The sequence below is a fragment of the Pristiophorus japonicus genome, chromosome 5 (assembly GCF_044704955.1).
Source record: "Pristiophorus japonicus isolate sPriJap1 chromosome 5, sPriJap1.hap1, whole genome shotgun sequence".
NCBI classification, from domain to species: domain Eukaryota; kingdom Metazoa; phylum Chordata; class Chondrichthyes; family Pristiophoridae; genus Pristiophorus; species Pristiophorus japonicus.
In genome coordinates this window covers 293,073,329-293,100,796 of record NC_091981.1, presented here as the reverse complement: position 1 = coordinate 293,100,796, position 27,468 = coordinate 293,073,329, and the positions used below count along the sequence as shown (strand labels likewise).

The 27,468-nt window shown below is 47.5% G+C and overlaps 1 protein-coding gene across 12 annotated transcripts in view; it reads right to left on the bottom strand.

The window, feature by feature from the left end:
* The window catches only part of LOC139264758 (uncharacterized), a 680,593-nt gene that overhangs the window by 30,184 nt on the left and 622,941 nt on the right, over positions 1-27,468 (bottom strand). For all 12 annotated transcript variants that reach the window (XM_070881817.1, XM_070881821.1, XM_070881822.1 and 9 more), the window contains 3 exons: positions 10,632-10,703; positions 4,389-4,460; positions 1,103-1,174 (listed from right to left, as the gene is read on the bottom strand). In XM_070881817.1, coding sequence (XP_070737918.1) covers positions 1,103-1,174; positions 4,389-4,460; positions 10,632-10,703 — 216 coding nt within the window. The remainder of the gene's footprint in view (positions 1-1,102; positions 1,175-4,388; positions 4,461-10,631; positions 10,704-27,468) is intronic.

Below are 27,468 nucleotides of genomic sequence, written 5' to 3'. Positions count from 1 at the left end.
GAGTGGGGCAGTGACCTGACCTAACAGGTCTCCACCCACTTGTCCTCCTCACTGTTCCCAGGAACTGAGCATTTTTCAGCTTCAACAAAGATGGCATTCTACCCTATAGAGTAAGATTATACCAGGAGTCAAATGCTTTGCTTGTGAAATATAAGCTCTCTGAACAAAAACAGTGCAGGTTCAGAAAAGATTTGACGGAGATGAATATTTCATATATCCACTACTTATTTTCCTTTACGAGTTTTATTACTTTACATTTGTTGACAATAAACATTATTTGCCAATTATCAAATCGTGTTCCCAACCCAGGGTGTCAGCCTTGGTTCAGTGTTAGCTTTGTTACCAGAAGGTGGCAGGTTCATAGAATCATAGAAATATACGGCACAGAAGGAGCCATTTGGCCCATCGAATTTGCGCCGGTCGAAAAAGGGCTATCCAGCATAATCCCACTTTCCAGATCTTGATCTATAGCCTTGAGGTTTATGACTTCTGCAGTGCATATCCAAGTACTTTTTAAATGTGGTGAAGGTTTCTGCCTCTACCACCCTTTCAGGTATGGAGTTCCAGATCCCAACCACCATTTGGGTGAAAAAGATGCTCCTCAACTCTCTAATACTTCCACTAATTACTTTAACGCAATGCCCCCTTGTTATTGACCTCTCTGCTAAAGGAAATAGGTGCTTCCTAGCCACTCTAGCTTGGCCACATAATTTATACACCTCAATTACATCTCCCCTCAGCCACCTCTGTTCCAAAGAAAACAATCCCACCCTATCCAATCTTTCCTCATAGCTAAAATTCTCCTGTCCTGACAACATCCTCGTAAATCTCCTCTGTACCCTCTCTAGTGCAATCACATCCTTCCTGTAATGTAGTGACCAGAACTGTGCACAGTACTCTAGCTGTGGATTAACTAATGTTTTATACAGTTTTATCATAACGTCTCTGCCCTTATATTTTATGCTTCGTCTAATAAATATATCCCGTATGCCTTCTTTTGTAACTTAGCTACCTGTCCTGTTACCTTCAGGGTAATAGTTGCAGCAGTTTTAAAATATGTCTCCAGTGTCCCTCAGTTTAAATTTCATTTTTCATTACTTACCAGGTAGAGGTTGCGGTTGACTTGGAACAGTAGGTGCGCGTTGGCCAAATGGGCTTCCTGTAAATAGTTCGACTATAAAGGATGGAATGAAAGTAGTCAGTAAGAGTCTTGCACATCAAAACAAATCTAAGAGCTAAAGATGTTGAGTGTAGCTAACAAAGTGTGAATACAATAATGCTGAACTAGCCATTATAGAAACATAGAAACATAGAAAATAGGTGCAGGAGTAGGCCATTTGGCCCTTCTAGCCTGCACCGCCATTCAATGAGTTCATGGCTGAACATTCAACTTCAGTACCCCATTCCTGCTTTCTCGCCATACCCCTTGATCCCCCTAGTAGTAAGGACCTCCCTGATTTGATGAATAAAAGTTGAGATTAAGACGCACACTTGGACTTGATCACATAATCTAGGAATGCTGTATTGTTAGAGTTACTGTAGGCACTGGCCCAGTTACAATATCTTTGGGGTCACAACCCTCCAGAAATTCTGCACCAGTGCAGTGGGGCAGTGACCTGACCTAACAGGTCTTCACCCACTTGCTGTTCACTGTTCACAGGAACTGAACATTTTTCAGCTTCAACAAAGATGGCATTCTACCCTACAGAATAAGTTTATACCAGGAGTCAAATGCTTTGCTTGTGAAATATAGGCGCTCTTAACAGAACAGTGAAGGTTCGGAAAAGATTTGACGGAGGTGGATATTTCACATATCCACGACTTATTTTCCTTTATGAGATTTATGAGTGATCATAGCATGATTGAATTTCAAATTCAGATGGAGGGTGAGAAAGTTGGATCTCTAACCAGCGTACTAAGCTTAAATAAAGGAGACTATGAAGGTATGAGGCCAGAGTTGGCTAAAGTGGTCTGGGAAAATAGATTAAAATGTAGGACAGTTGATGAACAGTGGTGTACATTTAAGGAGATATTTAACAACTCTCAAGAAAAATATATTCCAGTGAGGAGGAAAGGGTGTAAGAGAAAACATAGCCATCCGTGGCTAACTAAAGAAATAAAGGACGGTATCCAATTAAAAACAAGGGCATACAAAGTGGACAAAACTAGTGCGAGGACAGAAGATTGGGAAACTTTTAAAAGCCAGCAATGAATTACTAAAAAAATGATTAAGAAAGGGAATATAGACTGTGAAAGTAAACTAGCGCAAAATATAAAAACAGATAGCAAAGGTTTCTATAGGTATATAAAAAGGAAAAGAGTGACTAAAGTAAATGTTGGTCCCTAAGAGGACGAGACCGGGGAATTAGTAATGGGGAACATGGAGATGGCAGAAACTCTGAACAAATATTTTGTATCAGTCTTTACGAGAGAGGATACTAACAATATTCCAACAGTGGATAGTCAAGGGGTTACAGTGGCGGAGGAACTTAACACAATCACAATCACTAAGGAGGTGGTACTCAGTAAGATAATAGGATTAAAGGCAGATAAATCCCCTGGACCTGATGGCTTGTATCCTAGGGTCTTAAGAGAAGTAACGGCAGGGATAGTGGATGCACTGGTTATAATTTACCAAAATTCCCTGGATTCTGGGGAGGTCCCAGCAGATTGGAAGACTGCAAATGTAACGCCCCTATTTAAAAAAGGAGGCAGACAAAAAGCAGGAAACTATAGACCAGTTAGCCTAACATCTGTGGTTGGGAAAATGTTGGACTCCATTATTAAAGAAGCAGTAGCAGGACATTTGGAAAAGCAAAATTCGGTCAGGCAGAGTCAGCATGGATTTCTGAATGAGAAGTCATGTTTGACAAATTTGCTGGAAATCTTTGAGGATGTAATGAGCAGGGTGGATAAAGGGGAACTAGTGGATGTGGTGTATTTGGATTTCCAGAAGGCATTTTACAAGGTGCCACATAAAAGGTTACTGCACAAGATAAAAGTTCACGGGGTTGAGGGTAATATATTAGCATGGATAGAGGATTGGCTAACGAACAGAAAACAGAGAGTTCGGGATAAATGGTTCATTCTCGGGTTGGCAATCAATAACTAGTGCTGTGTCACAGGGATCAGTGCTGGGACCCCAACTATTTACAATCTATATTGACGACTTGGAAGAAGGGACTGAGTATAACATAGCCAAATTTGCTGATGATACAAAGATGGGAGGAAAAGCAATGTGTGAGGAGGACACACAAAATCTGCAAAAGGACATAGACAGGCTAAGTGAGTGGGCAAAAATTTGGCAGATGGAGTATAATGTTGGAAAGTGTGAGGTCATGTACTTCGGCAGAAAAAAAATCAAAGAGCAAGTTATTATTTAAATGGAGAGAGATTGCAAAGTGCTGCAGTACAGGAGGACCTGGGGGTACTTGTGCATGAAACACAAAAGATTAGTATGCAGGTACAGCAAGTGATTAGGAAGGCCAATGGAATCTTAGCCTTTATTGCAAAGGGGATGGGAGTATAAAAGCAGGGAAGTCTTGCTGCAGTAATACAGGGTATTGATGAGGCCACACCTGGAATACTGTGTGCAGTTTTAGTTTCCATATTTATGAAAGGATATACTTGATTTGGAGGCATTTCAGAGAAGGTTCACTCGGTTGATTCTGGAGATGAGGGGGTTGACTTATGAGGAAAGGTTGAGTCGGTTGGGTCTCTGCTCATTGGAATTCAGAAGATTGAGAGGTGATCTTATCGAAACGTATCAGATTATGAGGGGGCTTGACAAGGTGGATGCAGAGAAAATGTTTCCATTGATGGGGGAGACTAGATCTAGGGGGCATAATGTTAGAATAAAGGGCCGTACATTTAAAACTGAGATGAGGAGAAATTTCTTTTCTCAGAGGGTTGTGGATCTGTGGAATTCGCTGCCTCAGAGAGCTGTGGAAGCCGGGACATTGAATAAATTTAAGACAGAGATAGACAGTTTCTTAACCGAGAAGGGAATAAGGGGTTATGGGGAGCAGGCAGGAAAGTGGACCTGAGTCCATGATCGGATCAGCCAAGATCGTATAAATGGCAGAGCAGCCTTGAGGGGCCGTATGGCCTATTCCTGCTCCTATTTCTTATGTTCTTATGTTCTTATATTCTTATTACTTTACATTAGCAGGATTAAACATTATTTGCCAATCATCGAATGTTTTATACAGTTTTAACACAGCAAATCTGCTCTGATATTCAATGCCTCTTCTAATAAACAAAAGTATCCCGTATGCCTTCTTTTACAACATGTCCACCTGCCCTGCTACCTTCAGGGTAACATTCGAAGCAGTTTTAAAAAATGTCTCAAGTGTCCCTCAGTTCAAGTTTCTTTTTTCACGACTTACCATTTTCACATTTTGGTTGTTTTGCAACATTCAGTACGCCTTCGGGCCAATAGAAGTCTTGATATTCTTTTACTATAAAAAATGGAATGAAAGTAGTCAGTCAGCACATCAAAACAAATCTAAGAGCTAAAGATATTGGGTGTAGCTAACAAAGTGTGAATACAATAATGCTGAACTAGCCATTATTCCCTGATTTGATGAATAAAAGTTGAGTTTAAGACGCACACTTGGACTTGATCACATAATCTAGGGTGACACTTCATTTCAACACTGAGGGAATGCTGTATTGTTAGAGTTGCCATCACTTAGATGAGGAGTTCAACATGTTTCAGACCCGGAACTGCTGAATATTTACGCAAAAGATACGACTCTGCAGCTTAATTAATTTAGGTAGCGTGTAGTCTCCTGTGTGACAGGATGTTAAAGATCCCACAGCTCTATTCATAGATGTTTCCACTAACCAACACCACCGCACATAGATTAACTGCTCATTCCATCTCATTGTTAGAATTTGAGCTGTGTGTGAAATTAATGCTGTATTCCCCGACATAACATCAAACTGTGCCTCAGTCATACTTTCTATGTGAAACATTCTGGGATGTTTGGGATATGTGTAAAGGTGGCATATAAATACAAGTTATTTATTTCTAAATTGTCCAGTAGGCTCAGTTGTGAGCACTCTGAGTCAGAAGATAATGGAATTCACCCCCATACCAGGATTTGAGTGGATAACCTACGCTGACAGTCCAGTCATCATCATCAACATCATCATAGGTAGTCCCTCGAAATCGAGGAAGACTTGCTTCCACTCTAAAAGTGAGTTCTCAGGTGACTGAACAGTCCAATATGGGAATTACAGTCTCTGTCACAAGTGGGATAGACAGTAGTTGGAGGAAAGGGTGGGTGGGGAGTCTGGTTTGCCGCACACTCCTTTTGCTGCCTGCATTTGTTTTCTGCATGCTCTCAGCGACGAGACTTGAGGTGCTCAGCGCCCTCCCGGATGCACTTCCTCCACCTAGGGCGGTCTTTGTCCAAGGATGCCAAGGTGTCGGTGGGGATGTAGCATTTTATCAAGGAGGCTTTGAGGGTGTCCTTGAAATGTTTCCTCTGCCCACCTTGGGCTCGCCTGTCGTGTAGGAGTTCCGAGTCGAGCAATTGCTTTGGGAGTCTTGTGTCAGACAGGCTGGTGGAGGACCTTTGTCTTACGGATGTTTAGTGTAAGGCCCATGCTTTCGTACACCTCGGTGAAGATGTTGACTATGACTTGGAGTTCAGTCTCTGAATGTACGCAGTCTCTGAATGTACGTAGCTCGACAACAGTGGATGGGACCGTCTTGGATCTGACGTGAAGGTGACGAAGGTTGAACAGGTTCCCACTGGTTCTGTAGTTTAGTTCCACTCCAGCGAGGAACTTGTTGAGTGTGGTCAGTGCTTAGATGCTGGGGATGTTGGCCTGAACGAGGACACTAATGTTGGTGCGTCTGTCCTCCCAGGGGATTTTCAGCATCTTGCGGAGACAATGCTGGTGGTATTTCTCCAGCGATTTGAAGTGTCTACTGTATATGGTCCACGTCTCTGAGCCATACAGGAGGGCAGGTATTACTACAGCCCTGTAGACCACAAGGGGATCAAGGGGTATGGAGAGAAAGCAGGAAAGGGGTACTGAGGGAATGATCAGCCATGATCTTATTGAATGGTGCTGCAGGCTCGAAGGGCCAAATGGCCTACTCCTGCACCTATTTTCAATGTTTTTATGTTTCTATGAGCTTGGTGCCAGATTTGAGGGCCTGATCTTCGAACACTCTCTTCCTCAGGCGGTCGAAGGCTGCGCTGGTGCACTGGAGGTGGTGTTGAACCTTGTCGTTGATGTCTGACCTTGCTGATAATAGGCTCCCGAGGTAGAGAAAGTGGTTCACGTTGTCCAGGGCTGCGCCGTGGATCTTGATGACTGGGGGGCAGTGCTGTGTGCCGGGGACAGGCTGTTGGAGGACCTTTGTCTTACGGATGTTTAGTGTAAGGCCCATGCTTTCGTACACCTCGGTGAAGATGTTGACTATGACTTGGAGTTCAGTCTCTGAATGTACGCAGATGCATGATTAGTCCATGTACTGTAGCTCGACGACAGTGGATGGGACCGTCTTGGATCTGACGTGAAGGTGACGAAGGTTGAACAGGTTCCCACTGGTTCTGTAGTTTAGTTCCACTCCAGCGAGGAGCTTGTTGAGTGTGAGGTGGAACATTGCAGCGAGGAAGATCGAGAAGAGGGTTGGCGCGATGACACAGCCCTGTTTGACCCCGGTCCGGATGTGGATTGGGTCTGTGGTGGATCCGTTGGTCTGGATCATGGCTTGCATGTCGTCGTGGAGCTCCGTCATCAACATCAATATAGCCCCAAAGCAGCGACAGCAGTGGCACAGAAAAATCAATGCCGGGGCACTCAAAGACCCAGCTAAGCGAGCCCTAATCAGCCAGCGCCTCACTGCTAACCAGGTGACCCTTGATGACCCGAGACGCAGAATGCCCACAGTGCCTCATCTGCCCTCCAGGCCACCAAAACCAGTACCTACGAAGAGACGCTCGGTCACTCAACCAGGAAACACCAGGACTGGTTTGATGAGAATGACCAGGAGATCCAAGAGCTAATAAATCCCAAGTGCAGGGCATATCTGAACCTAAAACAACATCCCAACTCGGGAGCAGCAAAGCAGCTTTACAGACGGATTAAGGCCGAGGTCCATCAAAAAACTCGCGGCCTGAAGAATAGATGGTTAGTGGAGAAAGCTCAGGAGATTCAGCAGCTGGTCGACAGCCATGATGTGCGAGGATTCCTACGGCCCAAGCACTTAAGGCCCCACCCCACTTCTGGCCAAGAACGAGGAGACACTCATCAACGACACCGAGGCAGTCAGGACCCACTGGAAGGAACACATCGAAGATCTCCTTAATCGAGACTCTGCCTTTGACACGAGTGTCCTCGACTCCATCCCGCAGCATGCTACCCGCCACGTACAGGGTATTGGTGAGGCCGCACCTGGAGTACTGCGTGCAGTTTTGATCACCTTACTTAAGGAAGGATATACTAGCCTTGGAGGGGGTAAGAGATGATTCACTAGGCTGATTCCAGAGATGAGGGGGTGATCTTATAAAAACATCTAAAATAATTAAAGGGATAGACAAGATAGAGGCAGAGAGGTTGTTTCCACTGGTCAGGGAGACTAGAACAAGGGGGCACAGCCTCAAAATACGGGGGAGCCAATTTAAAACCGAGTTGAGAAGGTATTTCTTCTCCCAGAGGGTTGTGAATCTGTGGAATTCTCTGCCCAAGGAAGCAGTTGAGGCTAGCTCATTGAATGTATTCAAATCACAGATAGATAGATTTTTAACCAATAAGGGAATTAAGGGTTATGGGGAGCAGACGGGTAAGTGGAGCTGAGTCCACGGCCAGATCAGCCATGATCTTTTTGAATGGCAGAGCAGGCTCGAGGGGCTAGATGGCCTACTCCTGTTCCTAATTCTTATGTTCTTATGTTATGTTCTTATCTCAGCAAAACCCCAACGTTGCACGAGGTAGAAAAGGCCATCCATCAACTCAAGAACAACAAGGTATCGGGAGCAAATAGAATCCCCACTGAGGCACTAAAGTATGGGGGAGAGGCACTATTGGCATGAATACATGACCTCATCTGTCTCATCTGGAAGGAGGAGAGCATGCTGGGAGATCTCCGAGATGCCGCAATCGTGACCATCTTTAAAAAAGGGGACAAGTCCAACTGCGGCAACTACCGAGGAATCTCCCTGTTATCAGCCACTGGGAAGGTCATCGCTAGAATCCTCCTCAACCCTCTTCTCCCTGTGGCTGAGGAGCTCCTCCCGGAGTCACAGTGCGGATTCCAACAGATACGGATACAACACACATGATCTTTACAGCGTGACAACTGCAAGAGAAATGCAGGGAACAGCACCAATCCTTGTACATTGCCTTCTTTGAACTTACAAGGGCCTTTGACTCAGTTGACCATGAGGGACTATGGAGGACCATTTCGGCTGCCCCCAAAAGTTTGTCGTCATCCTCCGCCTGCTCCACGATGACAGTCCAGTGCAGTAATATGGAATGCTGCATTGTTAGAGGTGCAATCGTTAGATGAGACATTCAATCAAATCTCTGTCTCTCTGGTTAATTGGATGTTAAAAACTGTGATGGAAAGATTGAGCGGGAAGGTTGAGTGGGAATTTATGTGGGGGTCTATTGGCTGCTCGTCATTAGGTCTAGCAGCAGTCAGTTTCACCAACTTTTAAGGATCAGTCACAACGTCACCAAAATGAATGTTCTGGAGCAGCTGGAAATACCATGACTGGACACATTCCTGCCCCTTGACCAAACTGAGGTCAAATATCTCCATGGGACATCAGTGGTCCTGTGTTCCTAAAGTTGAGCTGGGAGTTTGTTTCTGTGGAGGGCAGCAGGGTTGGGATGTGGGCCATGAACAAATATTCAGCAGTTTTACTTGACTAACTATGGGGACTGGTGAATATTTATGCAAAAGATTCCTCTCTGGACATTAATTCATTTAGGTAGCGTGTGGTCTCCTGTCTGAGAGGCCAGCTGTTGTACTCCTGGCTGCTGGCAACAGGGCCTTCAGGATGCTGACAAACATCCGTAGACAGAAGATCCTTAGGCCAAAAGATCATCCTGAAAACACTGCTTTGATCTTATGTTCCTGATTCTCCAAGGACCCTTCAAATTCTGCAGTCTTCATAGAATGGGGTGTCAGTTCCACTGCCAATTTTTGGGGTGTCCCTCTTTTTCGGTGCCCCACAGATGCAGCGAGAGTAAAACAAGTTGGGTAGAAACAATGCACTGCCTGGAAGGTTGTTGGAGGCAGACTCAATCACTGCTTTCAAAAGTGAGTTGGATAAGTACCTGAAAGAAAAAGAATTGCTTGGCTACGGGGAAAGGGCAGAGGATTGGGACTAGCTGAGGTGCTATTGCAGCGAGCTTACATGGGCTTGATGGGCCTAATGGCCATCTTCTGTGCTGCAACCATTATATGATTCTATGATTCTATTAGCATCCTTCTGCTAGGCTTGCAGTTACGGTAGGCACAGGCCCAGTTACAATATCTTTGGGTTACAACCCTCCAGAAATTTTGCGGCAGTGCAGTGGGGCAGTGACCTGACCTAACAGGTCTCCACCCACTTGTCCTCCTCACTGTTCCCAGGAACTGAGCATTTTTCAGCTTCAACAAAGATGGCATTCTACCCTACAGAGTAAGATTATACCAGGAGTCAAATGCTTTGCTTGTGAAATATAGGCTCTCTGAACAAAAACAGTGCAGGTTCAGAAAAGATTTGACGGAGGTGGATATTTCACATAGCCACTTTTTTGCTTTATTACGAGTTTTATTACTTTACATTTGTCGACATTAAACATTATTTGCCAATCATCAATCCGCTTCCCAACTATGGTATCAGCCTTGGTTCAGTACTAGCTTTGTTATTCGAAGATGGCAGGTTCATAGAATTATAGAAACATTTGGCCCATCGAATTTGCGGCGGTCGAAAAAGGTCTATCCAGCCGAATCCGACTTTCCAGATCTTGATACATAGCCTTGAGGTTTACGGCTTCTCAAGTGCATATCCAAGTACTTTTTAAATGTGGTGAGGGTTTCTGCCTCTACCAGCCTTTCAGGCATTGAGTTCGAGACCTCCACAAACATTTGGGTGAAAAAGATTCTCCTCAACTCTCTAATACTTCTACCAATTACGTTAACACAATGCCCCCTTGTTATTGACCTCGCTGCTAAGGGAAATAGGTGCTTCCTATCCACTCTATCTAGGCCACTTATAATTTATACACCTCAATTAAATCTCCCCTCAGCCACTTCTGTTCCAAAGAAAACAATCCCACCCTATCCAATCTTTCCTCATAGCTAAAATTTTCATGTCCTGGCAACATCCTCGTAAATCTCCTTTGTACCCTCTCTAGTGCAATCACATCTTTCCTGTAATGTAGTGACCAGAACTGTATGCAGTACACTAGCTGTGGATTAACTAATGTTTGATACAGTTTTACCATTCAGTCTCTGTTCTTATATTCTATGTCTCATCTAATAAACAAAAATATCCCATATGCCTTCTTTCGTAACTTATCTACCTGCCCTGCTACCTTCAGGTAACAATTGCAGCCGTTTTTAAAAAAGTCTCAAGTGTCCCTCAGTTCCAGTTTCTATTTTCACTACTTACTACTCATCTTGGCTGGTCGTTCTGCAGGACGCGTTGGGAGTTCGGGCCATATGTTAAGTGGATGCCTCTGATCTATAAAGGATGGAATGAAAGTAGTCAGTAAAAGTCTTGCACATCAAAACAAATCTAAGAGCTAAAGATGTTGAGTGTAGCTAACAAAGTATGAATACAATAATGCTGAACTAGCCATTATTCCCTGATTTGATGAATAAAAGTTGAGTTTAAGGCGCACACTTGGACTTGATCACATAATCTAGGCTGACACTTCATTTCAACACTGAGGGAATGCTGTATTGTTAGAGTTGCCATCACTTAGATGAGGAGTTCAACATGTTTCAGACCCGGAACTGCTGAATATTTACGCAAAAGATACGACTCTGCAGCTTAATTAATTTAGATAGCGTGTAGTCTCCTGTCTGACAGGATGTTAAAGATCCCACAGCTCTATTCATAGATGTTTCCATGAACCAACACCACCGCACATAGATTAACTGCTCATTCCATCTCATTGTTAGGATTTGAGCTGTGTGTGAAATTAATGCTGTATTCCCCGACATAACATCAAACTGTGCCTCAGTCATATTTTCTATGTGAAATATTCTGGGATGTTTGGGATATGTGTAAAGGTGGTATATAAATACAAGTTATTTATTTCTAAATTGTCCAGTAGGCTCAGTTGCGAGCACTCTGAGTCAGTAGATTCATCCCCATACCAGGATTTGAGTGGATAACCTACGCTGACAGTCCAGTCATCATCATCATCATCATTGGCAGTCCCTCAAAATCGAGGAAGACTTGCTTCCACTCTAAAAGTGAGTTCTCAGGTGACTGAACAGTCCAATATGGGAATTACAGTCTCTGTCACAGATGGGACAGGCAGTGGTTGAAGGAATGGGTGGGTGGGGAGTCTGGTTTGCCGCACGCACCTTCCGCTGTCTGCGCCTGTTTTCTGCATGCTCTCTGCTACGAGACTTGAGGTGCTCAGTGCCCTCCCGGATGCTCTTCCTCCACTTTGGGCGGACTTTGGCATGAGACTCCCAGGTATCAGTGGGAATGTTGCATTTTATCAAGGAGGCTTTGAGGGTGTCCTTGAAATGTTTCCGCTGCCCACCTGGGGCTCGCTTACCGTGTAGAAGTTCCGAGTAGAGCGCTTGCTTTGGAAGTCTTGTGTTAGGCATGCGAACAATGTGGCCCGCCCAACGGAGCTGGTCGAGTGTGGTCAGTGCTTCGATGCTGGGGATGTTGGCCTGAATGAGGACACTAACGTTGGTGCTTTTGTCCTGCCAGGGGATTTGTAGGATCTTGCGGAGACATCGTTGGAGGTATCTCTCCAGCGACTTGAGATGTCTACTGTATATGGTCCATGTCTCTGAGCCATACAGGAGGGCGGGTATTACTACAGCCCTGTAGACTATAAGCTTGATGCCAGATTTGAGGGCCTGATCTTCGAACACTCTCTTCCTCAGGCGGCCGAAGGCTGCGCTGGCGCACTGGAGGTGCTGTTGAACCTTGTCATCGAAGTCGGCCCTTGCTGATAATAGGCTCCCGAGGTATGGAAAGTGGTCCATGTTATCAATGGCCATGCCGTGGATCTTGATGACTGGGGGGCACCGCTGTGTGGTGGGGTCAGGTTGGTGGAGGACCTTTGTCTTATGGATGTTTAGTGTGAGGCCCATGCTTTAGTACGCCTCAGTGAAGAATTTGACGATGACTTGGAGTTCAGACTCTGAATGTGCGCAGACGCAAGCGTCGACTGCGTACTGTAGCTCGACGACAGAGGATGGGATGGTCTTGGATCTGGCCTGAAGGTGGCGAAGGTTGAACAGGTTCCCACTGGTTCTGTAGTTTAGTTCCACTCCAGCTGGGAGCTTGTTGAGTGTGAGGTGGAGCATTGCAGCGAGGAAGATCGAGAAGAGGGTTGGTGCGATGACGCAGCACTGCTTGACCCCGATCCGGATGTGGATTCGGACGTGATGAAACCGTTGGTCTGGATCATGGCTTGCATGTCGTCGTGGAGCTCCATCATCAACATTAATATAGCCCCAAAGTGATGACAGCAGCAGAAGCAGTTCCGCAGAAAAATCAATGCCGGGGCACTCAAAGACCCAGCTAAGAAAGCCCTATACAGCCAGTGCCTCACGGCTAACCTGGCGACCCTTGATGACCCTTAGACGCAGAATGCCCACAGTGCTTCATCAGCCCTCCAGGCCTTCATAACCAGTGCCTGTGAAAAGGCGCTCGGTCGTTCAACCAGGAAACATTAGGACTGGTTTGATGAGAATGACCAGGCTAATAGATCACAAGCGCAGGACATTTCTGAACCTAAAACAACAACCCAACTAGGGATCAGAAAAGCAGCTTTACAGACAGATTAAGGCCGAGGTCCATAAAAAAACCCGTGACCTAAAGAATAGATGGTGGGAGGTGAAAGCTCAGGGGATTCAGCAGCTGGCTGACAGCCATGATGTGCGAGGATTCTTCAGCGCAGTCAAGGCCACCTACGGCCCAAACACCCAAGGCCCCACCCAACTGCTGGCCAAGAATGGGGAAACACTCATCAAGGACACCGAGGCAGTCAGGATCCACTGGAAGGAGCACTTGAAGATCTCCTTAATCGAGACTCTGCCTTGGACTCGAATGTTCTCGACTCAACCCTGAAGCTTGTGACCCGCCACCATCTCAGCAAAACCCCAGCACTGCACGAGGTAGAAAAGGCCATCCGTCATCTCAAGAACAACAAGGCATCAGGAGCGGATAGAATCTCTGCTGAGGCACTAAAGTATGGCAGAGAGGCACTATTGGCACGAATACATGACCTCATCTCTCTCATATGCCAGGAGAACTCAGAGATGCAGTAAAATATATTCCAGTGAGGAGAAAAGGATGTAAGAGAAAAGACAGCCATCTGTGGAAAACTAAAGAAATAAAGGACGGTATCCAATTAAAAACAAGGGCATACCATGTGGCCAAAACTAGTGGGAGGACAGAAGATTAGGAGGCGTTTAAAAGCCAGCAAAGAATGACTAAAAACATGGTTAAGAAAGGGAAGATGGACTATGAAAGTAAACTAGCACAAAATATAAAAACAAAAAGCAAGAGTTTCTATAGGTATATAAAAAGGAAAAGAGCGGCTAAAGTAAATGTTGGTCCCTTAGAAAACAAGACCGGGGAATTAGTAATGGGGAACATGGAGATGGCAGAAACTCTGAACAAATATTTTGTATCAGTCTTTACGGTAGAGGACACTAACAATATCCCAATAGTGGATAGTCAAGGGGCTATGGGGGGAGGAACTTAACAACAATCACAATCACTAAGGAGGTGGTACTCAGTAAGATAATGGGACTAAAGGCGGATAAATCCCCTGGACCTGATGGCTTGCATCCTAGGGTCTCAAGAGAAGTAGCGGCAGGGATGGTGGATGCATTGGTTGTAATTTACCAAAATTCCCTGGATTCTGGGGAGGTCCCAGCAGATTGGAAAACTGCAAATGTAATGCCTCTATTTAAAAAAGGAGGCAGACAAAAAGCAGGAAACTATAGACCAGTTAGCCTAACATCTGTGGTTGGGAAAATGTTGGAGTCCATTATTAAAGAAGCAGTAGTAGGACATTTGGAAAAGCAAAATTCGGTCGGGCAGAGTCAGCATGGATTTATGAAGGGGAAGTCATGTTTGACAAATTTGCTGGAGTTCTTTGAGGATGTAACGAACACGGTGGATAAATGGGAACCAGTGGATATGGTGTATTTGGATTTCCAGAAGACATTTGACAAGGTGCTACATAAAAGGTTACTGCACAAGATAAAAATTCACAGGGTTGAGCATCGATAGAGGATTGAAAACAGAGAGTTGGGATAAATGGTTAATTCTCGGGTTGGCAATCAGTAACTAGTGGAGTGCCGCAGGGATCAGTGCTGGTACCCCAACTATTTACAATCTATATTAACGACTTGGAAGAAGGGACTGAGTGTAACGTAGCCAAGTTTGCTGACGATACAAAGCTGGGAGGAAAAGCAATGTGTGAGGAGGACACAAAAAATCTGCAAAAGGACATAGACAGGCTAAGTGAGTGGGCAAAGATTTGGCAGATGCAGTATAATGTTGGAACGTGAGGTCATGCACTTTGGCAGAAAAAAATCAAAGAGCAGGTTATTATTTAAATGGAGAGAGACTGCAAAGTGCTGCAGTACAGCGGGACCTGGGGTCCTTGTGCAAGAAATACAAAAGGATAGTATGCAGGTACAGCAAGTGATCAGGAAGGCCAATGGAATCTTGGCCTTTATTGCAGAGGGGATGGAGTATAAAAGCAGGGAAGTTGTAGAGGTTATTGGTGAGGCTACACCTGGAATACAGCATGCAGTTTTGGTTTCCATATTTATGAAAGGATATACTTGCTTTGGAGGCAGTTCAGAGAAGGTTCACTAGGTTGATTCCAGAGATGAGGGGGTTGTCTTATGAGGAAAAGTTGAGTAGGTTGGGCCTCTACTCATTGAAGTTCCGAAGAATGAGAGGTGATCTTAGCGAAACGTATAAGATTTTGAGGGGGCTTGACAAGGTGAATGCAGAGAGGTTTCCACTGATGGGGGAGACTAGAACTAGAGGGCAAAATCTTAGAATAAGGGGCCGCCCATTTAAAACTGAGATGAGGAGAAATTTCTTCTCTCTGAGGGTTGTGGATCTGTGGAACTCAATGCCTCAGAGAGTTGTGGAAGCTGGGACATTGAATAAATTTAAGACTGAAATTGACAGTTTCTTAAATGACAAAGGGATAAGGGGTTATGGGGAGCAGGCAGGGAAGTGGACCTGAGTCTATGATCGATCATCCAGGATCGTATTGAATGGCAGAGCAGGCTCGAGGGGCCGTATGGGCTACTCCTGCTCCTATTTCTTATGTTCTTATGTGCTTATAACGTGGATATAAATATGCGAGCTTGGAGCAGCTCAGCAGTCGACCAGTTCCACCAGACGACCAGTTCCACCAGACGACCAGTTCCACCAGTCGACCAGTTCCACCAGACGACCAGTTCCACCAGACGACCAGTTCCACCAGACGACCAGTTCCACCAGACGACCAGTTCCACCAGTCGACCAGTTCCACCAGACGACCAGTTCCACCAGTCGACCAGTTCCACCAGACGACCAGTTCCACCAGTCGACCAGTTCTACCAGTCGACTAGTTCCATTAGTTGAGCCAGAAGTAGCTCAGGGGTTACTCCACCAGTCATCTAGTATCGCTCGGCGGGAAATGGAAGAGGGGTACCAAAGCGAAGCGAGGTACGGAATATACACGGAAGGAACAGCACTGCAGAGAACGGCCAGAAGAAGAACCAACCCGTCACGAAAACAACGACCATGAATCTATAATAGCTACAGCCAGCAAGAGCGATTGTATGTTTTCATTCGAAGTCTAGTCCTGTAGTTTTAGTCGGTTTTTGTGCATTAAAACGGACACTGGCTTAAGCCTAAATTTTGTGCCACGTGTTGTCCTTTCCCACTATAAGTTCCGAGGTCTAAGAATCAGAGTCGAGTGAAAATCAAACACCCTGCAGAAATTGGCGACCGTAGCAGGACCTTGGCATTGGGAATAGGATCACAGACACGAAACCAGGCCAAGAACCCCGAGGGAGACTCTCAGGTCGGTTAAGGTAGTCAAAAGTTATCTTCTCAAGGGCGACGAGGGCAGCCAGGAGAGAAACAGTCTCTGACAGGCAGAAGTAGTCTCAGGTCGACTAGTGTAGCCACCGAGAAAAGAAGTCGCAGGTAGTCTGTGCAGGGGTCTCAGAGAGACCATAGGTATCTCAAGGGCAGCTAGGGAACCAGCAGAGGAAGGAAACAGTCTTTGGTAGGCTAGATGGCCGGGTTGACTAGGGTAGCCACAGGAAAGTCGCAGGTAGTCTGCGGAAGGGTCTCAGGGAGACCAAAGTATTCTCAAGGGCAACTTGGGTAGCCGAAGAGCTCCAGCTGACTAGGGCAGCCACCGGGAGAAGTAATGGTGGGCAATCTGCGAGAAGGGGTCTCAGGGAGGCCAGAGGTAATCTCACAGGCGGCCAGGGCAGCCAGAGGAAGGAAACAGTCTTGGATAGGCTGGAGTAATCCCGGTTGACTGGGGTAGTCAAAAAGAGATGCCAAAAAATAGTTGCGGGTAGTCTGCGAAAAAGGGGTTTCAGGGAGGCCAAGGGTGATATCAGGGGTGATATCAAGGGCGAATAGGGGACCAGGAGAGAAACAGTCTCTGACGGGCCAGAGTAGTCTCGGGTCGACGAGGGTAGCCAAAGAGAGAAGCCTGAGTAACAGGAACTGCAGGACACTGCGAAGTGGTCTCAGGGGAGACCAAGGCAGTCAGGGATAATTTCTCAGTCAGAGGCACTGGAAATGGACTCACCGCAGCGAAACGTGGTAGGGCCAGTGGCTAAGAGCAGTCGTATACAGTCCATGGAGGCTAAGGTAGCTACATATATATGCAACAAATTGGACATTTCAGAGCCATTGGCACGGGAAATGCTTCACTCTGTGGATCCGCAGGAAAAAGCGGCAGAGTGCGTAGTGTATGAAATGATACAATGAACTCCGTACTGTGAGCCAGTGACCAGGTGTAACCTGGTCAGTCTTTAATGGCTTCCAGAACTGAAGATACAAAGGTGAAGTTCAGGTTATATACCGGGCCCAGCACAAGTGTACCTATGACCCTAGTGCCCCTTGGTGGCGGGCAGACCTTACGTACATACATTACAGAGTGGTCAGTCAGTAGTAACCACAAAGGGTTAAAAGAAAAGGCGATTTGGCTCATGTGCCTGCAAAAGGGCACAACTGTGAAGAGAAGGGGTAGGAAAACTGGAGGAGGAAAATAAAAAGTTAAAAGACGAGGTAGCCAGTTTCGAGAAAGAAAGGCAGGACCAAGGTATGAGAGAAGAAACATCGCGGAATCACTTAGAGTATTTACAATGCCAGGTAACCGAGTGTAAAAAACAGCAGCAGACCTACATTGAACAAAGTGAAAGGCACTTAGAAAAAGCCAAAGAGGCAGAGGAACAGCTCAGGAAAATCAAGATAGCCTAGCAGGTAGCGCAGAAACAGGGTTACGAGAGGGCAGATCACGGACCTTGTAAGGAAAAGATCCGCAAGTTAATGGCAGAGTTAGACGGGGCCAAAGGGATGGTTTATCTCATGGTCCCCGGAACAGGCGAGGAAGGTTGGGATCCAGAGGGGAAAGAGTCAGATGATGGGCCCGAGTAAAGTGAGCATCGGCCGGCTCCTGAGGGACCGGGATCACCGAAACCGATGTGTCCTTTGAGACAGCAGAAATTTGGCCCACCCCCACCAGATGGTGGTCCGGCTCAATTACAGAGTGATTACGTGGTCCCATACACGCCGCTTCAGCTACAGGAGATGTTGACGTGTGTAGTAAAGTTAAAACAAGGTGGCGATGCCTCCGTTCATTTTGCTAATGTAGAGCAAATAGTGGGCATAAATAACTGCAGCGAGGAGGAGAAAGTGAAGCTAACACTGCTCTCACTGGAGGGCAAGCTTTATCAGAGCTTGTCGACAACCATCAAGTTAGATGGAGGGACCCCACACGGCTTAAAGGAGGAAATCATGGCAGCGCGAGGGTACAGTCAGGGTAGTCCTTTCTGGCAGGTAGAACAGACTAGGCAGCAAGTAAATGAATCACCCGAAACTACAGAATCAGTGGGAACCTGTTCAACCTTCGCCGTCTCCAGACCAGGTCCAAGACCACCCCAACCTCTGTCATCGAGCTACAGTATGTGGACAACGCCTGCATCTGCGCACATACAGAGGCTGAACTCCAGGACATAGTAGACGTATTTACTGAGGCGTACGAAAGCATGGGCCTTACGCTAAACATCAGTAAGACAAAGGTTCTCCATCAGCCTGTCCTCGTTGCATGGCACTGCCCCCCAGTCATCAAGATCCACAGCGCGGCCCTGGATAAGGTGGACCACTTCCCATATCTCGGGAGCCTCCTATCAACAAGAGCAGGCATTGACGACAAGATCCAACACCGCCTCCAGTGCGTCAGTGCGGCCTTCGGCCGCTTGAGGAAAAGAATGTTTGAAGACCAGGCCCTCAAAAGTGCCACCAAGCTCATGGACTACAGGGCTGTAGTAATACCCGCTCTTCTGAATGGCTCAGAAACATGGACCATGTACAGTAGACACCTCAAGTCACTGGAGAAATACCACCAACGATGTCTCCGCAAGATTCTACAAATCCCCTGGGAGGACAGATGCACCAACGTTAGCGACCTCGACCAGGCCAACATCCCCAGCATCAAAGCACTGACCACACTTGATCAGCTCCGCTGGGCAGGCCACATAGTTCGCATGCTAGACATGAGTCTCTCAAAGCAAGTGCTCTACTCAGAACTCCTTCACGGCAAACGAGCCAAAGGTGGGCAGCGGAAACGTTACAAGGACACCCTCGAAGCCTCCCTGATAAAGTGCAACACCTGGGAGTCCCTGGCCAAAGACCCGCCCGAAGTGGAGGAAGTGCATCCGGGAGGGCGCTGAGCACCTCGAGTCTCGTCGCCGAGAGCATGCAGAAATCAAGCGCAGGCAGCGGAAGGAACGTGCGGCAAACCAGTCCCACCCACCCCTTCCCTCAATGACTATCTGTCCTATCTGTGACAGGGACTGTGGCTCTCGTATTGAACTGTACAGCCACCTAAGAACTCAGGTTACGAGTGGAAGCAAGCCTTCCTCGATTTCGAGGGACTGCCTATGATGATGATGACGTTAGCAGATAGACTGTGGCCTATTTATTTAAGGGCCACTGGAGGGAATATGGTACGGACAGACTTAATAGGGGAACCCAGAAACCATTGGCTGAGAACCATGATGGCTAACAGTTTTGCCACGGCTCAGAGCAAAAGTCGAAACATGGTTTGATCCAGACGGCCTCCAGAATACAGAGGCAGGGTTGTTGCGCAGATTAACTCTAGCTTTTAAGTCCAGGGGAGGAGGAAAAACTAAAATGAAAGGTGCACTAAGTAAAAGGAGAAGTTAGACAAAAGAAAGAATGGAGACAAGAGGGAGGTAATGCGAGTGGCCCTAAAGGCGAGTGTTTTAACTGTGGGAAGTTGGGGCACTGGACCAAGGATTGTAGGCTCTCCAAAGGTGGGAAGCCAGAGTACAAGGGTGCCAGGGCAGGAAACAGCCAGAAAAAGGTAGCCGACGACCCAGTACAAATTTTCGTAGCGGCATTACAGCAGGTTATGGGCACAGGTGGAGGAAAGCTGGATGCAGCAGTGGGAGAAAAGGGAGCCAATGCGTTGTGATGGTGCGCCCAGCCAGAGTACCTGTGTCTGCTCATATATGAAGAGTGGGACAGGCCATGTGTGGATGTGAAGGTGGAAACAGTTAGGGGGAGGTATTTAGTAGATACAGGAGCCTCCAGCATAGTTGTCCACTCATCGAATCCGACCACTTCCCCATGGTCGAGCGAAGTCCCATTTACACTGGTAGGCTTTCCCTGGGAATGATCGGGCTGGAGCAGTGTCAAAACCCTTAACCATAGAGTTAGGGCTTAACAAAACCAAGTGGAAGTGCATTTTAATGAAGTGGGAACAGCCCGGTTCAGGAGTTCTTGGGGCCGACTACATGTTGGCACACCACACTGTAGTGGATACGAAAAGCAATTGTCTATTGGGGGGCAGTTGGTGCAGATAGAATGGGAGAGAGCGTAGTGATTCCCAGGGACAGTACAGAAAAAGACAGTGTAAAGTCCTGTCCCCTCAGTACAGATTCACAGGAGGCATGTAGTGAAGTCAAGGTCACTCTGGACCTGCACCTTTATTTCACAGCTCTGGAATGCTGCACTTGCCTGAGACCTGTCCTTTTATACCTGTCTCTTGCAAGTGCACCCCTGGTGGTAAGGTATGCTGGTGGTTACAGGTCATATCTTATTTCAGTCATGTATAGCATGTTAGGATATAGTTATGTATAATAATGTAAGATGCATGCCATCACCCTCCCCCAAGGTCTTATTGTCTTTATAGGTTCAGTCTCTCAGGTGGTCTACGCTCTCGCGTGGAGCGTCTGAGTTGTGGTTCAGTTGTTTGCCTTGGTGTCTGTTTTTCTTTGGGTGTGGTTGATGGTATCTCGCCTGGGCTGTCTGTTTCAATTGGTGTGATTGTTGTTGACTCGCCTGGGCTGTCTGTTGGGATTGCCCTTTCCTCAGGTCGTTCCCTCTGTCTGTCCACCAGGTGTGGTGCGAGTTCCACATTGTAGTCTGCCTCTGGTTCCGCAGTGCTGTTGGTAAATCTGCTTTTGACTTGGTCTACATGCCTCCGGCAGGTTTTGCCATTGTCCATTTGTACTACCAGTAGCCTGTTTCCTTCCTTGCCCGTTACTGTCCCTGCAAGCCATTTGGGACCCCTGCCATAGTTGAGTACAAACACTTTGTCCCCTATCTCATTCCATCTCCCCCTCGAATTTCTGTCATGGTACTCAGTCAGCTTACGGTGCTTTGCCTCAACGATTTCGTGCATGTCTGGGAGGATTAATGAGAGTCTTGTTTTTAAAGTCCTTTTCATCAACAGTTGCGCGGGGGGGGATCCCAGTCAGTGCGTGTGGACGAGATCTGTATGCCAGCAGCAGTCGCGACAGGCGACCCTGCAGCGTGAGACCTTGGATTTTAAGCATGCCTTGTTTAATGATTTGCACTGCTCTCTCCGCCTGGCCGTTGGAGGCCGGCTTGAACGGTGCCGTCTTGACGTGATTTATGCCGTGGTCAATTATAAAGTCTTGGAATTCTGCGCTGGTGAAGCACAGACCTTTGTCACTGACCAATATGTCAGGGATTCCATGCGTTGCAAACATGGTTGCGAGGCTCTCCACAGTGGTGGAGGTTGTGCTCGAGTTTAAAATGGTGCATTTGATCCACTTTGAAAATGCATCTACAACTACGAGGAACATTTTGCCCATGAATGGGCCCGCATAGTCTACGTGCACCCGCGACCACGGTTTGGTAGGCCAGGGCCAGGGGCTCAGTGGAGCCTCCCTGGGGGCATTGCTGAGTTGGGCACACATGGTGCAGCTTCAGACGCAGAGCTCCAAGTCCGCGTCAATACCAGGCCACCAGACGTGGGATCTGGCTATGGCCTTCATGAGAACGATCCCCGGGTGCTCGCGGTGGAGCTCCCGGACAAATGCCTCTCTGCCTCGCAGAGGCATGACTACTCGGCTGCCCCACATCAGGCAGCCTGCTTGTCATGATAGCTCATGCATGCACCTGTGAAAGGGTTTTAATTCCTCGGGGCAGGCATCGCGAGCCTCTGCCCAGTCACCGGTTAGGACACATCTTTTTACTAAGGACAACGTGGGCCCTTTGCCCTCCAGGCTCTGATTTGGCGAGCTGTCATGGGCGAACCTGTGGACTCAAAGGCATTGATTGCCATGACTATCTCACAGTTCTGTTCGTCAGACCCTTCGTGGTCGCCAGGGGCAGCCTGCTGAGCGTGTCGGCACAGTTGTCTGTGCCTGGTCTGTGCCTTATTGTGTAGTCGTAGGACGCCAGCATGAGTTCCCACCATTGAATTCGCGCCGAGGCGTTGGCGTTTATTGCCTTGCTCTCGGATAGGACGGACGTGAGGGGCTTGTGGTCGGTTTCTAACGCGAACTTGGCCCCGAAAAGGTATTGGTGCATGTTTTTGACACCGTACACGCATGCGAGCGCCTCCTTCTCTACCATTCCGTACCCGCGCTCCGCCCGCGAAAGTGACCTGGAGGCATAAGCTATGGGTTGTAATTTGCCCGCACTATTGACATGTTGCAAAATGCACCCGACCCCATACGCTGACGCATCGCATGTGAGAACTAGCTTTTTCCTGGATCAAAGAAAGTCAAAACACTGTTGGAACACAGAAGGTTGCGTGCGTTATTGAAGGCGCGTTCCTGGGCGTCCCCCCAAAACCAATCGCACTCCTTCCTGAGTAGCACGTGGAGAGGCTCCAGCAGCGTGCTTAAGTTCTGCATAAAGTTCCCAAAGTAATTGAGTAGCCCGAGAAAGGCGCGCAGTTCTGAGACATTCCGGGGCCTGGGTGCCAGGCGAATTGCTTCTGTTTTGGACTCTGTTGGGCGGATTCCATCAGCGGCAATCCTTCTGCCCAAAAATTCAACCTCGGGTGCGAGAAACAGACTTAGATTTCTTGACTCGTAGGCCTACCCGATCCAACCGCTTTAGTACTTCCTCCAAATTACGGAGATGGGAGTCGGTGTCCCTGCCCGTGATAAGTATGTCGTCTTGAAATACAACCGTCCCCGGGATGGACTTGAGCAGACTCTCCATATTGCGCTGGAATATGGCAGCTGCCGACCTAATGCCGAATGGGCATCGATTGTACATGAAAAGGCCTCGATGTGTGTTGATGGTGGTGAGTAGCTTGGATTCCTCGGTCAATTCTTGCGTCATATACGCAGATGTGAGGTCTAATTTTGAGAAAAGTTTACCTCCAGTCAATGTGGCAAATAAGTCCTCCGCTCTGGGCAGCGGGTACTGGTCCTGTAGGGCGACTCTGTTTATGGTAGATTTGTAGTCTCCACAGATTCTTACGGATCCATCAGGCTTCATGACTGGGACGATGGGACTTGCCCAGTCGCTAAATTCCACAGGTGATATAATGCCTTCCCGCAGAAGCCTGTCTAGTTCGTGTTCAATCTTTTCCCTCATCACATAGGGTACAGCTCTGGCCTTGTGATGGACCGGTCTAGCATCTTGTGTGATGTAGATTTTGACTTTGGCCTCTTTGAAAGTGCCCACACCTGGCTGAAAGAGATGTTCAAATCACTTTATAACTGTTGAGCAGGAGGTCCGTTCCTCTAATGACATGGCATGGAATTCATCCCATTTCCAGTTTAGTTTTGCTAGCCAGCTTCTCCCCAGCAGTGCTGGGGAGTCTCCGGGGACAATGCACAGGGGAAGTTGGTTCACTGTCCCAGAGTGCATGGCGCTGCCGAGGACTGGAACCATTTCTTTGGTATAGGTCCTTAGTTTGGTGTCGACCCTTGTGAGTTTTGGTCTGTCTTTTTTATGTGGCCACAGTTGTTCAAATTGTTGAGCGCCCATGAGAGATTGACTCGCTCCCGTATCCAGCTCCATGTTAACAGATATCCCGTTGAGTAGGACCCTCATCATTGTTGTAGGAGCAGCGACCATTGATCGTGTTGACCCGCTGTACATCGGTGTCCCGGGTACTGTCCCCCCCATCTTCTGGTCTGCTTTCCGACACATCCGATTCGTATACCAGCCGAGCTGCCGTTTTTTTGCACATGCGGGCCAAATGCGCTGTATTTTCACAATTTCTGCAAACAGCCTGCTAAAATCGACACCCCCTTGATGAGTGCCCACCCCCACACCTCCAGCACAGACCTGTTCCATTGTTCAAAGTGTTCCCAAAGAATGAGCTGCGCCTGGCTGATCTTTCTTGAGCTTCTCTCAGTTTGTAGTTGATTGCTCGCATTGTGGGTTGATGAGGTGTGAACAGCCGTTCCTGTGGCCCTTGATGGCTTCTGCCTGCTGTCGAGAGCCTGTTCTCCCGGTTTTGTCTGTGTGTGGGGGTAGCAGCTTGTTCCGATATTTCATTAGTTGTCGTACCTGCATTGTAAATCAACCTCGTTTCTTCTTCCCCTACCAAGAATGTCTGTGCAACCAGTGCTGCTTCCTCTAAGGTCAGGTTCTTGGTCTCTATGAGCTTTCGGAATATGCCTGCGTGGCCTATTCCTTCAATGAAAAAGTCTCTCAGCATTTCTCTCCTCAGTTCATCGGAGAACTCACATAAACTGGCCAACCTCTGAAGTTCCGCCACAAAGTCGGGTATGCTCTGGCCCACACAGCGTCTGTAGTTGTAGAACCTGTGGCCATGTGTAGGCTGCTCGCTGGCTTCAGGTGGTCTCTTACCAGTGTGCACAATTCTTCAAACGACTTGCTTGCTGGTTTCTCGGGTGCCAACAGATCCTTCAGTAAAGCGTATGTTTTCGAGCCACAGCTGATCAAGAGATGGGCGAATCTGCTGGTTATTTTTGTGAAATGATTTTCTTTGGCTATTAAGTAGACACTGACCAAGATTACCTACAGGCTTCCAGAAGTCTGTCTGTTGTCATATTCAACATATATTGCACTCAACCCTTCTGCTCCACGGGAGGTTTCTGTCCTCCCTGAGCTCGCCTTAGGATACCTCCGTTACAGTGTGACAGGTGTACCGCCCCAGTCAAACTCCCCACCTGCCACTGTCCCCGGAGCGGTCAAGAGATGGGCTCTTCTCTTGGTTACAAAGCTTTGCTGGAGCCTCTCTATAAAGTCCTCCCAATTGTCTCCCGCATTGTACTTTTCATCTGATCCGTTGTTTGCCATTCTGTGGATTCTGTAATCCCGTAACTTGTCGCCACTATAAAGTCCTGTCCCCTCAGTACAGATTCACACGAGGCATGTCGTGAAGTCAAGGTCACTCTGGACCTGCACCTTTATTTCACAGCTCTGGAATGCTGCACTTGCCTGAGACCTGTCCTTATATACCTGTCTCTTGCAAGTGCACCCCTGGTGGTAAGGTATGCTGGTGGTTACAGGTCATATCTTATTACAGTCATGTATAGCATGTTAGGATACAGTTATATATAATAATGTAAGATACATGACAGGCAGCACCTGCACGATGAAACCGAAAGGGAGTTTTGACTTAGAAGGATTAGTCGCTCACGTTCCGGCCAGGTATCAAGGGTATCTACGGGAGAATATGGATGCATTTGCCACGCACAAGCATGATTGCGGGAGAGTAACTGAGGTAGAGGTGAAGATAGACGGGGATCTGATGACACAACCCCAGAAACAGTATAATTTTCCCCGGGAAGCAGAAGGGATTTGGAAACTGCTATAAATTCCCTGGTGGATCAAGCTGTGTTGAGGACCATAGTCACACATGTAAACTCACCCCTATGGCCAGTAAAGAAGCCCGATAACTCATGGAGGGCCACGGTAGATTACCGAGTCCTGAATAAAAATATTCCAGCCTGTGTGCCCACGGTGGTAGCAGATTTGATATTGTCATGTGTCATGTATTCAACCAGCATTGTAACCCATGTATAAACTGATCTAAGTTGTACACCGTGAGAACACTGACCACTAGGTGGGAGACACTCCTAACCTGGACCTTCAGGTATAAAGGGGGAAGCTCCACCCACCTTCATCACTTGAGTGCTAAGGAATAAAGGACAGGTCACAGACTGACCTTCTCTCAAGCATGGGCCTCGTGTGCATTTATACTGTGTAGTAAGGACGTATCAATGGCGACAAGAAACTGGGATTTAAACCACGCGAGCATGGCCACTAGCAGAACAGATGAGAGGTACTGTGTTAAGGAATGGTTGGAACAGAGATTCAACATTGTTAAAGCAGCACACAGTTCTCCAGGCAGACAAGGGCAGTCAGGCATGCCCCAACATGTAGTCGAACCCAGAGGGAGAGTTCGACAGAGACAATGGCAAGCTGAACAGTGATTCACGCCATTGCAAGGGACCATGCGGCCAGTAATGGGGCCATCAACACCTGTTAATGGTGCACTCAAGGACAATAACAGGGGCAGTCAGGGACGATCGACTGGCAAGGGACCTTTTGTTTCAAACCGCAACTCATGCTGGAGGCGTGGAGGCATACATTCAGCCGGAGTTTGCAGAGATGAGCAAAATACCTGCAGAAATTGCAGAAATGGACACTGGGGGAAATTGCTGAAAGCTGAAGTTCAGCGAGTTCATGTGGAGCACGTATACAGTTCATACACCAGGATGCCACCGATAATGATGAAAGTGCTCCTCAATGGCATCCCAGTATCAATGGAGTTAGACACGGGTGCCAGCCAGTCCCTGATGGGTATCAAACAGTTCGAAAAGTTGTGGGCATCCAAGGCCAGGAGGCCAAAATTATCGCCGATTGACGCACAGCTACGGACTTACACAAAGCAGATCATTCCGGTGCTAGGCAGAGCCACGGTAGTTGTGACCCACAAAGATTCGGAGAACAGGTTGCCACTCTGGATTGTCACAGGGGACGGTCCCGCACTACTGGGGAGGAGTTGGCTTGCTGTCATGAACTGGAAATGGGGCGATGTCAATGCAATTTCCTCTGTGGAGCGAGTATCATGCTCACAGATCCTGGACAAATTTGACTCATTATTTCAACCCGGCATTGGCACTTTCATGGGGGCCAAGGTCGTGATTCACATAACCCGGACGCCAGACCAGTACACCACAAGACCAGAGTGGTGCCGTATGTGATGCGGGAAAAGATAGAAGGCGAATTGGACCGCCTGTTGAGGGAAGGCATCATCTCGCCAGTCGAATTCAGTGACTGGGCGAGCCCGATTGTGCCGGTGCTCAAGGCGGATGGGTCGGTCAGGATATGTGGCGATTACAAGGCCACCATCAATCGGGTGTCACTCCAAGACCAGTACCCGCTACCGAGAGCAGAGGACCTCTTTGCGACGCTATCCGGTGGAAAACTTTTTTCAAAATTGAACCTGACCTCAGCTTACATGACCCAGGAGCTGGCGAGTGAGTCGAAGAAGCTGACCACCATCACGACACACAAGGGGTTGTTTGAGTACAACAGATGTCCGTTCGGGATTGAAAACCTCCTCAAGTCGATTCCAGAGACGGTGGTTTTTCAGGACGACATCCTCATTACGGGTTACGATACTGAAGAACACCTCCACAACCTGGAGGAGGTGCTACGCAGACTGGACCGGGTAGGTCTGCGACTGAAAAAGGCGAAGTGCGTCTTCCTAGCTCCAGAGGTAGAATTCCTGGGGATCAGGGTAGCAGCAGACTGGATC